The 17314-nt window shown below is 37.0% G+C and overlaps 3 protein-coding genes across 4 annotated transcripts; 1 reads left to right on the top strand and 2 right to left on the bottom strand.

Moving 5' to 3' along the window:
• Positions 1 to 76: 76 nt before the first annotated feature.
• Positions 77 to 868, bottom strand: LOC105224596 (piercer of microtubule wall 1 protein). The gene is made up of 2 exons (XM_011202735.4): positions 523 to 868; positions 77 to 451 (listed from the first exon to the last, which is right to left on the bottom strand). The coding sequence occupies exons 1-2, from the start codon at positions 659 to 661 to the stop codon at positions 246 to 248; spliced, it is 345 nt and encodes a 114-aa protein (XP_011201037.1). The 5' UTR covers positions 662 to 868; the 3' UTR covers positions 77 to 245.
• A 260-nt stretch (positions 869 to 1128) lies between these two features.
• Positions 1129 to 9306, top strand: LOC105224595 (multiple coagulation factor deficiency protein 2 homolog). 2 transcript variants are annotated; one of them, XM_049447372.1, is made up of 4 exons: positions 1129 to 1466; positions 1535 to 1622; positions 8825 to 8963; positions 9016 to 9306. In XM_049447372.1, exons 1-4 carry the CDS (start codon positions 1309 to 1311, stop codon positions 9039 to 9041), a joined length of 411 nt encoding a protein of 136 aa, XP_049303329.1. In that variant the 5' UTR covers positions 1129 to 1308; the 3' UTR covers positions 9042 to 9306. The 2 variants fall into 2 exon arrangements, with proteins under 2 accessions (XP_049303329.1, XP_049303328.1); XM_049447371.1 differs by having other exon boundaries at positions 1137 to 1466; positions 9032 to 9306.
• Positions 9307 to 9403: 97 nt separating this feature from the next.
• On the bottom strand, positions 9404 to 16114 carry LOC105224615 (uncharacterized). The gene is made up of 4 exons (XM_049447369.1): positions 15759 to 16114; positions 12044 to 12176; positions 9842 to 10016; positions 9404 to 9775 (listed from the first exon to the last, which is right to left on the bottom strand). Exons 1-4 carry the CDS (start codon positions 15996 to 15998, stop codon positions 9658 to 9660), a joined length of 666 nt encoding a protein of 221 aa, XP_049303326.1. The 5' UTR covers positions 15999 to 16114; the 3' UTR covers positions 9404 to 9657.
• Positions 16115 to 17314: the final 1200 nt, after the last annotated feature.

Here is a 17314-nt window from a genome sequence, read left to right as displayed (position 1 = left end):
TCAGATCCGGAAACGTTACGTTATTTTGCATTTTAGGTGACGATATGTAGGTTGTATAGTTTTTAGGATAAAAAAAAAATACTTAAATTTTATTATGTTCTTGATTTTATTAATATTTTCAATTTAATTATCCAGCATTTGGCACACAAACAAATACTTGGATGATTAAATTGGCTTTGAGGAGGCGCAATTTACATATTCCCAATTTAAATACCGCAATAATGCGACGCCAACCAAAGAGTTGCTCAGAAATATGCACGATCCATTAAAGTATTCAGAGAGAAATTCCGATACATGCCGCAACGAGCAAGTTCATTGGAGAATTTCTGTGAGAGGGGAAAGTAGCGCGTAGGTATTGTGTAGGCATTCGGTGCATAGTAGCCATACTCGGAATTGCAAGTGCGATACATTGTATTCTTGTCCGTCTCCACGCCATAGCCTTTGAAGTTGTCTGCAAGGAAGAAAACTCATTATAGTTAAGGGCTGATAGGATTCAACTCGCGCTTAGCGCTCAATACTCACACGGGCATTTGATCTTCTCACGCGTATGCAATTGCTCATACAACTTGGCCGTTTGCACGATGGGTTTGCGTTTCAGAAACTTCTGGTATTCAATTTCGGGATTGAAGGTTTCCAAATCATCACAATAATGCTCGCACATTTCGGTTTTAAATTAATGCTTATCCGGGTTACTTGTATTTTAATGGAAAAAATTGTTCAAAAAACGTTGAAAGAGACTTTTAAATACGATTTGTTTTGACGCGTAAAAGTTGTGAAAATATTTTGGCTTTGATTCGGAATTTATACTCGCTTGAGAGCTTGTTTGAAAGGGTTTGAATGAAATGCAATTGACAAAACAGCCATTTGTTGCTGCAGCAACAAAATAGAAAAAGTTCGAAAAGTTTGGAAAGTTTAGAAATTTGAAAGCTAACGAACACCAAAGCGAAGCAACACATTAAAAAGCTGTAACTAATACTCACCCTTTCAGTTGAGCGCTAACGTAACCGTCACCCTGTTAACGGTGCAACAGCTGACTGCCTGCAGTTGCTGTGAGCTGTCAAAACGCACAGTTTTTGGGGGTTGTGTCTATGTGTTTGAAGTGTCAAGCGCATTTGCGTGACTTGCGCACTGCTCTCCTTTGCGGTTTGCATCTTTTATTGATTTCAGCAATAGTGAAGAACACACCTGCCGATTTTCCCTTTGCACATATATTTGTCGTGAAAATAACAAGTTGCTCAGGGTTAGAGCTGCACTATTTGACAAAATTTTCAACCGAATTGCACCGCAACTTTTAGTTTTCGTGCAGAAATGTGTAAAATGTTGAATTTTGTTAATTTTATAATCTGTGTAGCGACATTCAGCCAAACAATGGACCCCTGTGCAGCTATTAAGCGCGGACCGCATCACCCGCGCAGTGAACAGTCCAAAACACGTAAAGTGGATGAGCATTTAACGCACGAAGAGCAGTGAGTTGTTTTTTGGCTATAAAAAATATATTTATTCACAAATTCTTACTTTCCTACTTTACATGCAGTCGCATCGATGAGGATCTCAAGGAAATGGGCATAAATGTCAATTTGGATAGCATGTCCGACGAGGAGAAGAATTTCTACTATTTTAAGGTGAGTATCTATAAATTTATATATAATATAATATAAATGGTCTAAAACGATTTGAAGATTTTTGTGGAAAGCAATGCATTTAAAAGCCTTCCTTTGATTTTGATGATTTGTGCTTTTCTAAACATTAGTTCAATATACAGGGTGATCCGTTTCGGGGTTTTTATACCTTGAATAAGGTGTATTAAGTTTGTAACAGCCAGAAGGAAGCGTCAGAGACCATATAAAGTATATAAACTTGTATGTACAAATGATCAGTATGCTGAGCTGAGTCGATTTAGCCATGTCCGTCTGTCCGTCCGTCTGTCTCTCTGTATATATACGAACTAGTCCCTCAGTTTTTAAGATATCGTTTTGATATTTTGCAAACGTTATTCTCTCTACAATATGCTGCTAATTTGTCGGAAATTCTGATATCGGACCACTATAACATATAGCTACCATACAAACTGAACGATCGGAATCAAGTTCTTGTATGGAAAACTTTCACATTTGACAATGTATCTTCACGAAATTTGACATGGATTACTGCTTAAGGTAATAATATAATCTCCGAAAAAATTGTTCAGATCGGATTACTATAGCATATAGCTTCCATACAAACTGAACACATAGTTACTAAAGGAAATGTGCCTGTGAAGGGTATATTAGCTTCGGTGCAGCCGTGTTTTTTTTTTTTGTTTTTGTAGCCCTATGTCACAATGTGAAAATAGGCGAAATCGGATTACAACCACGCCTACTTCCCATATAACACAATTTTAAATTCCATTGGACTCTTTAATCTCTTGATGTTTGAAATCCGATGGTATTTCTTTGGCTTTGATTGTTGCCAGTCGCAAAAGTATAAAATGTTCGATTGCATTCTAAGTGCATGTTTTTTTACTTGCTTGAAGATTATCTCTTTCAAAGGTGGGCCGCAGCTACGTTTCAGATGGTCTATCCGTTAAGTTCAATTTAAGATGACTCGTTCGAGTATTTCGAATGATAACTGGCGCATGACACGCGTGATGTTTTGCTCCAAGGCATGAATCGAAGCGGGATTGTCCGTATAGACTTCTGACTTTACATATTCCTACAGGAAAAAATCGAACGGTGTGATATCAGACGATCTTGGTGGACAATAATCCGTACCATAACGTGAAATTAACCAAACCCTTATTTTTTCTGGATTGAATGGCAGCTCTTGAACCTCTTCAGGTTGCTCTTCGTCCGAAATGCGGTAATTTTGCTTGGTTACATACCCATTGAGCTAGATATTGACTTAATCGCTGAAAAAAACTTGGTTCGAAAACGTCGGGTCTTCTTGCAAAATTCCATGGAGCTTGGTAAACTATATTTGGTACGCTATGCGCTCGCTCCATGCGCGCCGAATCAACTCTCCATGGTCTTCGTGTACACTTCCACACTACGGCTACTATATTTTTTTTCACTGCGTGCTGGAAGTGATCTATTCGGTCAAGTATTATCCAATAATGAATGCTGGACCTCAAGATGTGTGATGGTGTTGCAAATAGTACGCACAGTAGGTCGTTTATGTTGGCCATAAGTTAAGCATAAGAGCAAAACACATTCTTTACAGAAAGTGAACTTTCGTAATAAAGTTGAACGATTTGTAAGCGTTGTTCAGGCGTAAGTCTTTCCATGATGAAGTGCCAAACATTACTGAAGAAAAATAACATGACAGTTTGAGAGGATTCACGTGTGATCTGAATAGCAATTCAATTAAAGAACTTGGCCCACCAGTTAGAATATTGTAATATTTGTAAAGATCAACTCTTCGCTACTTTTCGGCAACGCAGTTTCTCATTTTTTACACAACCTATGTACAGTTGTCCACAAAAAAATATGAGTGACCACATGAGAAAAACGAATTGTTAATTTTCATTAACAAAAATATTATTTTTTTTCAAAATTTTTGCATAATGTAATTTGCTAAAGATCTATTAATATTTCCAGATGCCATCTATTTCAATTAAACATAAACAAAATTTTATATCGCAGTTTATATCAAGTAAACTAAAAAATTAGTTCCACAAAAAAATAGGAGTATTTTATGTAATACGGGACCGTTCTATAATTTTAATATATAATGGTTCCAAAGTTTCACAGAATATTAAAATAATTAATATTTTGTTGAATAACCTGGATTTTTTTTAACACAGCATTACATCTCCGAGGCATGGAGTCTATGAGATCCTGGCAACGTTTTATTGGGATTCCTTTCCAAGACTCCTCCACTACTTGCCATAAATCTCTCGAATTGATTGGTTTCTCTTCAGCTACTTTCTTCTTGATATCTGTTCACTGGTTTTCAATGGAATTGACGTCAGGATGCTGAGCAGGTCACCACATAACCTCAACTCCGTTGGACCTAAACCATTTTTTTGCGCACTTGGTAGTATGTTTGGAGTCATTACCCCGTTGATATACCCATATCAATGGCATATTCCATGAGGCATGTGTTAACCTTACCTCATATAATATTTTGACATATGCCCTTTGGTCCATGATGCCTTCAATTAAGTGAATTGGACCAACACCACAATGTGAAAAACGACCACGTACCATGATTTGGCATCGTTATGTATAACGGTTTTTGTGGTAAACCGGGGATTACATTTTGAGTTAGGGGGACGTCGGACAAAGTTCCTAGAGCCTGTACTACCAAATAACTCAACTTTGGATTCGTCTGACCACAACATGTTTCGCCATTTAGACGCGGGCAGGAGCCTTTTGAAAATTGTATGCGGGCTTCCTTGTGTTTCTTTTTTAATGGGGGTCTTTTTCGTGGACTTCTGGCAAATAATTTGTTCTGATCCAAATGCCTACGAACAGTTTCAGTATTAACTAACGAATTTAGTTCGTCATGGATGCTCCTGGCTGAAGCGAAAGGATTAATTTTGTAGTAGCGTACTATATATTGCGATCGTCTGCAGTGGATGTTTTGCGCTTTCGTCTACGAGTTTCTTTTTTATTTCTATAACTAGCTGACCCCGCAGCCGTTGTCCTGCGTGAAATTATGTAGTTTGAAATGAAAAGAAAGTTAAATTTATCATTTCATTTTTTTTTCAATGTAACGCAGCTTTATAACAACATTTTTCGGTTTCTGTTCCGGTGTACAGAAGAGATGGTTTTCCAACTCGTGAGCACGTTACGGCCGTGTGAAAAACATAGCATTTCCAAATTTATGCCTCACACTATGCGACTATCTTTAGGTCCTGTTGACTGTCATCTCAAATTCAATTTTCACTGGAAACGGAATACGTTTGAACTGAAATGGCGAATCGTTAGAACTCAAAGGAATCCGTAGGATCAAGCATTCTGTCCCCTTGTATTCGATAGGTGCGTCACAATCAGTTGGGTTCCATTACACAGTTTCGGCGCAGGAAGATTGAGAAACATAATACCGACGGATCCTACTTTGAGACGCAAATGATGCGGTGGTATACCAAACCTGTCCACTGGATAATTCACGGCGTCGTCTTCATAGTCAAGACGATCGATCGATTTGTATGAGCGCAAGTCTCCCGGAATTTGACTTTGAATCTTCCAGTTGAAGTCAACAATATCGGTTTTTTTGGCAGCTAACATTGCGCGTGCACTTAAGGAATCGTAGTTACGATAATTTGGCCAATGTCCGAACATTTGTGCTGAGTTCGTCCTTCGTGAATTGATAAAGGGAAGATGGAATTGATATCGAACCACCGGAAGTATCAACCGAAATTGTACCATTTCCAATTTTTAGCGAAGACGATGTAAAATGTCTTTGACAATGTCGGTGTTTATATCGAAAAGTATGCGAACTTCATTTTCATTCCAGTGATTAGCGTGTTCCAGCATTTGTAACTGCTGGCTTACATCTCTAAAACTTGCACACATCGAACCATTCACAGTAAGCAATGACTCAAATAAAGTTGAACCGCGTACATTAATCAATAGCATATTTCGGGTGGATTGTGTAAATTCGTCTTAATGCATTAGCTGATAAGACACCTGGATGTCAACCTACTGGTTGGCCTTGCTTTCTGTGTAGTTAGTCCTTCAACGATGCATTCCATGCATAATATCGGGGTATTTTCGAATAGAGCAATGATCTCACAAACGCATCACTGACGAAGGTTGAGAAAAAACTCGTCAGTGTTAATTTTGTTGCTGGCGATGTTTCCACTGGCTATACTGTATTCTCTGGGTTGAAATACACTCTTTGCCCATTCGCCAAATTAACTGCGAGACGCACAACAGTCGGAAAACGTTAATGAATTGCAAAAGTAAATATCCTACAAAGCGCTTTATTGCAGTTCACGTATCGACCGTATCGTTCAAGGCCAATAATCGCCTTGTTGCTTCCTTTGGTGACGTACTTACAAACGTATTTTATCGATTGCACCAAATTGCAATACTCAACATTGACATGACTTTTCAATGTGAATTAGACAACAGTGGCGAATATGGTACGATCCATGTGTTATTAACATCGATATTCACGCCTCTAAATTGAATGCTGAATGTTCTGCCATTGTCGTCTAGTGAGCGACGCCGATAGAGTGGATATCCATTATTTCTAGTTTGTGTTTCCGAAAGAAAAGTACGTGGATACTGTTTCGTGCATTTATTGACAGACATACAAACCGAAGTGGGGTTGTGGTGTCCGCAAGGTTCATGAACCTTATTGGTTTTCATCACTTTGTATAATACTGGATCTTTCTTTGCATCAGAAATTGCCGCATTATTGAATGATTTCATCAACTTGATCTGGTGTAACCACCTTCCACCATTAAAAAAAGAATGTGTTCGTGCAGCAAACCTCTCTTTTGCCACTCAACAGAGTATATATAGCATCTAACAGCACCATATATGCGTTGCTTCAAGATAATGTCCATCGAAGCTGTTTAAAAGTCTTGCTGTGACATCGTGGCGATCGCTTTCTGATTTATCGCGACCCATAATACCGCACGTACATATGTCATCGTATCCTGGGAGTACTCGTTCATGTGCCTTGGGCTGCTAATATACATATGAAGATGCCAAAAAGAACGCCGACCGATATTAGCGCGACCTCTTCCTGGCATCATGACAAATTTCAATCTGTAATTGATCACTTTGTGTGAAAAACACATATCATATTCACTGAATTTTAAAAAATTTTTGAAGCAAACGCCAAATTTGAAAGATTTAAATAATTGAAAAACAAAACAATAAAAAATTTGTATGGAAAAAATTAACTTTTTGGAATCGTCCAATTTTCCGACTTTTCCTCAAGAAAAGCATATAGGTTTTTTTATTTCTAAACCTTCCCCAATCCACGCAGAACATTCTCTGCAAATTTCATCAAGATTGGTTCAGTCGTTCCCTTAGCGTTGTTAATAAACAAACATCCATTCGTTTCTATGGGAAAAAGAAAATGGCCGCTTTTAGGGGTTTTCCGGCAAATTTTCGAGTTTTTTTTTCCGCATAAACCATCCGTGAACCTCAACGAACATTTTAAAAAAAGAATTGTCAAATTTGGTTCAGTCGTATGAAAGTGATGCGCGTACATACATTTTGGCGATTCATTTTTATTTATATAGATTAAAGGCATTTGCTATCATTTGAGAAGAGCATTTTACGATTTTTTGGATCTCTTTATAAGTTTTTCCTAGTTTTCTCAATTTTTTTTTGTCGTTTTCCGCGTTTCCTCTGTACAATGATTTCCTCTACGCACTGGAGAAAAACCCAATGATCAAGTAAAATAATAACTAGTTTAAATTGCTGCTAGATTATGGAACTATATTTATTTTTCTAATTTTGTGAGTATTTTTTATGTTAAGGTCTATTTTGAAAACGAAATATCTAACACTCCTATTATTTTTGTGGACAACTGTATATATTATAGTTATGAGTTACTGAGAAACATTTATTTATAATTACATACGTAAGCAAAGGGTCTTCAAAGAACATATTTTTCTAATATTCAATAGGAGAAATAAAGTTCAATACATAATTAACTTGAGTCGAATTTAAGATTTCAACGTGAGAGTTTAGGAACCATTAACCTATAGGCCAATCCTACAATATATTTACCAAAAGAAAGTATTGTAAGGATATATAGAGAGGCTCTAAGTCTCTTCATTCGAAAAATATGAGCATAAGTTCATATTGGGGTTAAAAATATTTTGCATACTGAGCGATCTCATATCTAGTACTTATAGACATATTCAGAAGATTTTTTTGTTCTTTCATTACCTTGACTAAAAGTGAGGTGTAATGCATAGAGTATTTTTCCTGAAGAGGGATTGTTGTTCTGCAATTATTATCAATTAGAGGATTCCCATCTTGAAATCGTAGTATCCGCATTCGAAGACAAAATTGCGGAAATTCATTTTATCATCGACTTAAAGGCGAAATCTTCGGGTGACATAAATTCCAATTAAAGACTTAACTTTGAGCAGTAGATAAAAACTTTAATACCCCTCTAAGATACAAAATAAATAATTGCCTACAGAGTGTTATGATCCTTCGAATTTCAGGTTGATTTTTAAGTTAACTATCAGTTAAGTTACCTGTTAGTTATCCAAAAGCGCTACCAAAATTTATGTTAAGGCTTCTGAGTGGTCCTTAACACCGACTTGACAAACCTAAGCGAAACTGTTGTGTACATATGTGTTTTCGCTCATCTCTTGTTTAATCAAATGCTAAAAGAGTTGAGTATTGTGGTATTTTTTGGTTCCCTTGAAAGTTATGTCAAAGAACTGAAATTTAGCGTAATCTCAGCTCGTCGTTACGAAACTGTTTGACTATAGAACAGATGTAGTCATCGATGTTAAGGCTTTTTACTAAAGTGGATATTTTTGAAATTTTTTGAGCCTCATGGTTTCTAAATTTGTGCTACAGAAAAATATTAAGGAAAGCTTGAAAGCAAGAACAATACAATTAATGTGATACACCTTTTGAACTGGACCAAACGTTTTTTTTATTAATTAGAATTGACAATCCTTAATTGTTTAGTTATAACTTTCCGTTCCGGTTATATAGGCTTAACATGCGTGGGAATGAATTATTTGCTTGTCAGATTTGAGTTGCTGTGATTTATATGGTTTTCATTCTATACAATTAATTCGCCTCGAATGAACTTTGTAAAAAAAAACAACGCCATTGCTATTGAGAGTTCCAAAACTGCAGAAACTGTTGATAAGAGATATAGACTAATCTACTGACTAATCCAACAGATTCATGACAGCGATAATAATAACGCTCTGGATGGACTGGAGATGCTACAAGCGGCCATACATCAAGATGAACACTTCAAAAAAGTCGATCGAGATAATTTCCTGCACAATGCCACCGAAGAATTGAATCATATCATAGGTAAGTGCCACAGTGTGCTTTAAATTTTGAAAGCTTAACATTAGAGCAGCAGACTTTACAAATTCCAGAGGTTATTGATGAGTTCCTGCAAATCGCGGACGCTAATAAGGATGGCTTCCTACACTATGCGGAATATGTGAAAGCGGTCACTGGGGCGCCAGAGGGGCAATAGAGCTAAGCGGTGGGTCGGAAAACAAAGAGGAAATGTAGTGTGTGGAGTAAAATATGAAAAAGTAGTAATTAATTATAGGAAAATTAGCTCAATTTGCAAGCGAGTGGAAATATGTAAACAATAAATAGTGAAAATATAGAAAATAAACATTTATAAGTATACATACATACACATGTGTAAGCATTATGCTTTTTTCCAAGAAACCTTTTGCTAAATTAAATATTATACTCATAAGTAGTTATTATCGATATGTGTTTTTTTATTAATAATAATAATGTAATAAACATAAATATTTCTACCTTTATTGTAATAACAATGCAGAGCAACATATTAAGACTGTAAATAACAACCAAGCGATTAAGATTTTTTTATAAACAACGTTAGCATAAATAATAGTATGTTTTATTAATAATAAAAAATGCTAAATTACTTATTGATAATTGAGTATCAATGCAATAAAAAGTAATCATTAAAAAATGTATTCGTTAATGTATATAACGGTGTGGTTCTCTGTTAGTCTGTTCAGTTAATATTATCGCATTTCGATGATCTGTTGCAGGGCAAGCCGCGATAGCCATCATAGGCCGCCTTCTCCAGCAGCACAATGAGATCGTTGTAGCGCGGATTATTGAAAGCATTGCTGGTGAATAAATAAAAAAGGGAAAATTATTTCACTTTTCGAAGATATGAATGATCGTTCGCTTACCCCTCGTACTTTTCGATGCCTTCAATTAATGCTTTTGCGGCCTTTGCATATTCATAGGCCACATTCGGGCTGGCGCATGCCGCTGCATATAGACAATCATCAAGTCCGATGCCTTGTGCTGCTAGGAAACCGGTTATAAGGTAATCTTCGCCGTCACTCAAGCCAAAGTGGAGATCTGTAAGAGAAATAGTAACATGTATTAATGGTAAAATATAAGTTCTGGCGGTATGCAATTAAAGGCACACTTCTTATGAAGTGTTTTTTTGGAAATTAAATAAAGGAAGCTACAATAAAAATACTTTAAGTAATGGAGTTTGAAAGATTAAACATAATTTAGGTTTGAATAAAAATATTTATATTTAGTTTTCGAATTACATCCATCCCCGCCGACGCTAAAAAAGCCCTCTTCTGCTGCAATAATTTCGCAAGTCAGAAAATGCTTCGATCCATACAGTCTTTTATGATGCTTGCATGGTTGCCTGTATGTTGCAATGGATGCAATGCAGGAGTTGTTAGGAGCACCCCTTCTTGAACTGATTGTCATACAGCGAGTTGTTGCATTCAGTTTATGGAGGGATTTGAGTGTATCATTGCTGCAGAATGACTGGATTTCTTACGACGATGTGGAGAATAACTAGGGAGTAGGAGACTTCTAAATGGTTAATAGTAAGAGGCAAAGCCGTTGGGATAATAGCCATAACGGTTTGCGGAATGAAACCCAGACTAAAAATTCTGTCTGAGCTTAGGCTTCCTACTTCCTGGACCACTGAATGTGTGTGGAGCATGCATTGAGGATTGAATACATATCATTGCAGAATGTACAATATACTCGGATATCAGGAACCTTAAGAGAATGAGGATTAACTATACAGAGAGACGGCTAGATGTCAGCGGTGTGATCTCCGAATAGTCAGAGTCATTTGGAAGTTTTCAGCGTAAGTAACCTGCCTGCTGGTTAGTGGGTCCATTACATACTGCCAATGCCAGACATTGGGCGCCGATCAACGCATTGATTTGATCCGTTGTGCTTTTGAGCACCGTAGGGTAAGGCTGACGCCAGCAGGTTCCTACGTTAAACACACCGGAAGTTCTCTTTACAGCAGCGTTGTCCACGGCCTATGCGCAAAATAGCGCACGGACAGTGCCAGACACCTCACACCAACATGTCGCGACAAGTGTCTGTGAAAGCACGATTGTGCTACTGTATTCAACTTCGTAGGCAAGCAAAGCAGAATCTTGCGATCATCTTGCATAACGTGCACACAGTCATGTTGGATAACACTCCTTTACAGTGACCTTTGGTCGAGAAAAAATCAAAAACTAACAAAACTAGCGGCGTTTAAAAAAAGTTGAAATTTAACCAACATTTTTGTTTTTATCCTACTTCATATATGCAATTTTTTGTATTATAAATCTAAGTGAACTGTAAAAGCAGATAGTGAAGGATGCAATATGTGCAATCCTAACCAAGTAAGTAGGTTCTATTTAAATAAAGCTATCCTGGTTAATACTCGGCGAAGAGTGTCATCCCGGCAGAATTATTCAACCACTTTGTAGACATTTTTATGCTGGTAAAATAATAACAACACAAAATAGTGTAGCTGGAACAGAAAATGTGGAGAAAGTCAAGAAAACCGAATTTCATGTCTGAAAAACTGGCTATCAGAAAGTTTCTTGAAAGATAGATGGGCCGGTTGGTGCAGGACTAGTCACCAATAAAGTGATTGAGCATGCAGTTTGTTTTCCTTCTGGTGTCGAAGCATTCGGATCAGTTAACTACTTATCCAGAAACTTATGATTTTGTTATACTTTTTCAACTTTTTATTGGCCAAATCTGTGTCTACTGTGCTAAATTTGTATATAAAGCTAAAGACATAATTACTTTACCAACAAATTTTATATAAAATTATATATATTTACTACCGTCTATAGATGATTCCTTGAAAAAGATGATTCCGAAAATTCAAAATAAAAATTAACAGACACAAACCTTTTAAAACGCTTTTTTAACATTGCATTTTATGAGTGATAGGTCTTCAACCGACATGGGGTATGCCTTTAATCTACTTGTAAAATATCTTAACCTTCAACATATACATATTTTGAGTTAGAAAGGGTTAAAAAGTTATTCTCCACAACTTTTAATAACCATTAGTAGTAAGAAACTCCGAGATAAACTCTAAGTTTAAAGTTTTGTCTTACCTTCTGCACTTCGCGCATGCCCATAACCATATCCATAGCCACTCCAGTGCCCAGCACCCAACATGCCAGCAGCAAATATCAATATTTTTAGAAGAATTATGATAAGTAGGTTCGTTAGATTCAAGCTGAGTACCTGCATTCGACAAATAAGGAAAAATAAATAAATGTGGATGAGAAGAAGATTATGTGACATATAAATTAGATGATGAACGGGCATATACTTGTATAATGTAATAAATTATCCTCCTATCTAAAAAGAATCAAAAGCCAACTCCATTAAATCTTGCTGCCATGGACAGTGAATTGGTCATTCAGCAAGTGCTACTAAAGGGTGATTTTTTAAGAGCTTGATAACTTTTTAAAAAAAAAAAACGCATAAAATTTGCAAAATCTCATCGGTTCTTTATTTGAAACGTTAGATTGGTTCATGACATTTACTTTTTGAAGATAATTTCATTTAAATGTTGACCGCGGCTGCGTCTTAGGTGGTCCATTCGGAAAGTCCAATTTTGGGCAACTTTTTCGAGCATTTCGGCCGGAATAGCCCGAATTTCTTCGGAAATGTTGTCTTCCAAAGCTGGAATAGTTGCTGGCTTATTTCTGTAGACTTTAGACTTGACGTAGCCCCACAAAAAATAGTCTAAAGGCGTTAAATCGCATGATCTTGGTGGCCAACTTACGGGTCCATTTCTTGAGATGAATTGTTGTCCGAAGTTTTCCCTCAAAATGGCCATAGAATCGCGAGCTGTGTGGCATGTAGCGCCATCTTGTTGAAACCACATGTCAACCAAGTTCAGTTCTTCCATTTTTGGCAACAAAAAGTTTGTTAGCATCGAACGATAGCGATCGCCATTCACCGTAACGTTGCGTCCAACAGCATCTTTGAAAAAATACGGTCCAATGATTCCCCCAGCGTACAAACCACACCAAACAGTGCATTTTTCGGGATGCATGGGCAGTTCTTGAACGGCTTCTGGTTGCTCTTCACCCCAAATGCGGCAATTTTGCTTATTTACGTAGCCATTCAACCAGAAATGAGCCTCATCGCTGAACAAAATTTGTCCGAAAAAAAAATTTCGAACCGAACACTGATTTTGGTAATAAAATTCAATGATTTGCAAGCGTTGCTCGTTAGTAAGTCTATTCATGATGAAATGTCAAAGCATACTGAGCATCTTTCTCTTTGACACCATGTCTGAAATCCCACGTGATCTGTCAAATACTAATGCATGAAAATCCTAACCTCAAAAAAATCACCCGTTAGATGAATATAACTTGAGTTATATACTATACTTGGCAAACACAAAATACTTGAGATGTTATTACTTCACCTACTTTTTTTTAAGAAAAAACATTAAAACTTTCTATTTTTTGAAGATTATCTCTTTAAAATTTTGGCTGCGGCTTCGTTTATAAACCAATTAGCTAGAAATGGGTCTCACCCTAAACTAAATTTGGCTCGAAGACGTCGGATTTTCTTGGAACCTTTCAAGAGCCCATAACTCTAGATATAAAATATACATTAAAATACTCGTAATCTGGGCAAAGTATCCAGACAATACTTTTTTCTTTTATATGACTTTGTAATGTGGACCAATGAGTTAAAACTTTTCTATCTAAAGTCAGCTGGATGTTCGAAATCTATATTCTTTATATTAAGTATATGGGGGCTAAGGGAAATATGGGTCCAATTTAATCCATTTTTGACATACAGATATACCATTATAAGGGGATTATCCCTTAATTTCAATTATATATATATCACATTCACCGACATTTTCTATCAAAAGCCAACTATAGGTATCGGGGTCTAAATAAACGGTACCTAGGGGCTTGAATAGTTTTTATTGGATTTAAACAATTGTTGGTCATAAGTTGGCACACACTAAAGACATTGCAAATACTCATACGTGCAAAGTTTTATCTCGTTATATTAATTGCTTATATGGGAAGTAGGCGTGGTTATTGTCCGACTTTGAAAATTTTTACAACGTGACATAGAAATAGAAAAATAAATCCCCCGATGCCACGCCCGTCGTTCAATTTTCACACTGGCTCCCATAAAGCTCTCTCTTATGATCTCGGTGGTAAAATTTAATGTCTCTGGCATACTTAGGTATTGATTTATCGTGCAACCGGTAGGTGAACAGAACTAAATTAATCTGTATCAACGGGTTGTTAGAGTATAAGTATTGTCTTTAAAAGAAAACCCTACAACTACATATTCATTCAATACATCATATCTTTATTCATTCTATGTTTGGTGAGTTAAGTTAATGTGTAGTATTAAGGGTTTACACGGGTTGCCTTTTCCATAATATCATTTTTTATTGTCTTGTTAAATTCTACATCAACTCTAGAATGTTGTCCGAAATTTTCAAGTTGATCCGTGTAATAATTTCGGAGATACAGCCTTGAGAACTCGTACGCTCGAGGCTAAGTGCACCGTCTTTAAACTCGTTTTTCTCGAAACTAGGTTTTTGAAGTCGGTTGGAAAGATTTCTAGAGAACTATACAACCGATCTACATGAAATTTTACAAAGGTCTTTGAATACAATTCTTAGACTTCGACAAAGGAGTTTTTTTTATTACAACTATTTGAAAAAATATGTCGCGAAATATTCACTGAATTTTAATTTTTTTGTAAAAATGTTCGCGAAATATCCAATTTTCAGTTTTTTCCTTCATCCAAGTTCTAAGTTAAGGTTGTAACTAAAACACGTCTTTTTTCAGCTTAGATGATCCTGTAAGGAGCTATCCTGCTAACGTGGGCGCATTTTTTTCCGAGGGGTCGCCGGAAATGGCGTCGGAATGGCCGAGTTTGAAATTTTTTTCCCAAAAAGTTGAGATTTTTTTGTTAATGTCCCCCATTCTAAGAAAAGGGCCGGTAGTCCAGTTTAAATATGTGAATCGAGAAGTTTACCAGTTCTCTGGTAATATTTCGAGACTTTGGAAACACGTAGAAGTACTATTGTAACGATGTTGGCAGTGGTCCTTCGCTATGTCCAGTAATTCTATAATTCTGTTATTTATTCATTATTAATTTTATTATTAGAATTGCTATGTTTTGGAGTCAATGGTGCCTCTCTGATCAAGACGGACAACAACATACCAGGCTACACGACAGTTAGTCTAAGTAGACGCTTTGAGTCAGTAAGATCGTTCTATTGGTCTCCGACAGGTATTTTCCTCAAATACTTGCCAAGAGAAAAATGTTCCGTTAACTTTGAGAAACGGGCCTCCGTTCCGAATTTAGAAGATTACTTTAAAATTTATTCACTCTCCTCCGATATCGGAGGACTGTAAGAGATAACCGTCATGAACTGATCGATTAAAGTTTTTGTACGAAAACATGCATTATTATGCAAGATAATGCTACAGTTTCTGAAAAACATGTTCATATTGGACCACTGCATGTATGTTATTAGCAAAGAACGTTGCGCGAAATAACTACAAATAATTGCCATATGAAATACTCATATAAAGGATATTATACTCTTATGCGATCTTTTTATCACAGGGTTAGAAAAGCACATACAATGCTTCTAAGATATTTGAACACATCAAATCAACATGTTCTTAACTGTAAGTAGTAATATTTGAAAAGTTTTCACATAAACTCTATTATCAGGGAGTTCCATTAATCGTTTACACTTGCTTGCAGATTCGTTTTCACTTTTCTAAATTTTATGCACCACTTTTCTCCTTCACATACTTGACTATTGCCTGTGGACCGATTGATCAGCTCCTTGGCCACCTGCGTCACCACATGCCCCGCCGGACTGGCGATCATATCCTGTGCCGCTTGCAGCCAACCTGTCGGACGCTCGATCACTTCATTGAAATTATTCGTACTCGTATTACGATCCACATCGTAAGCAAAGATTGCTGAATGAATTTGTGGTAGCGCCACAAGCGCGCAATACAAAAGAAGGCGCCAACTTTTCACTGACATTGCCAAAGAAAAATGAATTTTATAGCCAAATTTAATAAAAACGCGCAACGCAACTTGATTCCGAATTGCGTGTGTGTCGCTCGGCAACGAAACGTGACTAAAATTTGGCGTCACTGCACGCCTGGTTTTATCAAGGTATTTTCAAGAGCAAAGCCAAAGAAGCGCGAAATGCTTTCCGCATTTAATAGCGTCGCTGGCAAGTGCAGTGACGAAGACACTGCTACAGGTATTTGCACAGGTGCAAAATGTGCGCTGTCGCCGTACCTGCGCATGTGCGCCGATAATTTGTGCTGATTTAGCAGGCATCGCTGCGCATGAAAGTGAGTTTTCACAACAAATTCAAAAGCAAGTAAACAAATGTAATCTGCAATGAAACATTGAAGCCGCAAGTCAGTAATGAAGAAGAAAGATGTTGAGTTTATGGTTTTAGCCCAACGGTTGTACCTACCGCATACATATTTATGAATGCGACAATACAGCAACAGGTAGTTAGGTAATTTGGCGTAAAGACATAAATACCCAAAACTGCAAGTGCACTTGCTCTAGCGCATGTCATTAGCCCAGTCGGCGCCGTTTGTTTACAGGCGTTTGCTTGTTAATGAAACGTCGCTCCGATTTATAATAAATAACGTAATAACTAAATTATGTTTACCAGATTGTCGAGAACACCCACATAACATATGTATATGGTTGTTTACATACCTTGTATAAAATTGGCCGGAAACCACCATCAGCATTCCTCAAAATACCTGCAATGTTTCATGCTGTTAGAACAGCATAAACACAAATGTTCGAGTAAATAAGTTAGGAAGAGCTAAATTCCGGTGCACCGAAAATGTTATACTCCCGAACACTCTCTCCTTCAATTTGCAAGCACTAAAGGCGGGGAAATATTTTTAGGTGTTCAGAAATATTGAAAGTGTTAATAGGAGAATTGCGAATCGATATCCATAAATGTACCAAAGAATGACTCCAATTGGTTCACACGCAACACGGCTAAACGGCCGGACGCTCTTTGCGGAATATCGTTTTCACTTTCTCCTCTATTGCCCAGCTATTGCCAGACTGAGATTGAAATGTTTCGGTAGGTACGCCTTCAAAGAACCTAGCAAAGTAGCTTAATCCAAGCTAACCGCCTAAATAAATTTGTGGTAACCTCAAAACATTTCGTCGATCTATGAGGATTTGGTGATATACTTATAGGAATTTTTGGGTAACGCAAAGGACGAGCATCTATCCAAGTGAGATCAAGCAATTAAGATCTTCCCTACTACTTAACCTAACTACGCAATGAATCATTTTCTATTGAGACTTTT

This window comes from Bactrocera dorsalis, chromosome 2, assembly GCF_023373825.1.
Source record: "Bactrocera dorsalis isolate Fly_Bdor chromosome 2, ASM2337382v1, whole genome shotgun sequence".
In the NCBI taxonomy this organism is placed as follows: Eukaryota; Metazoa; Arthropoda; class Insecta; order Diptera; family Tephritidae; genus Bactrocera; species Bactrocera dorsalis.
This window is presented reverse-complemented; position numbering and strand designations above follow the sequence as displayed.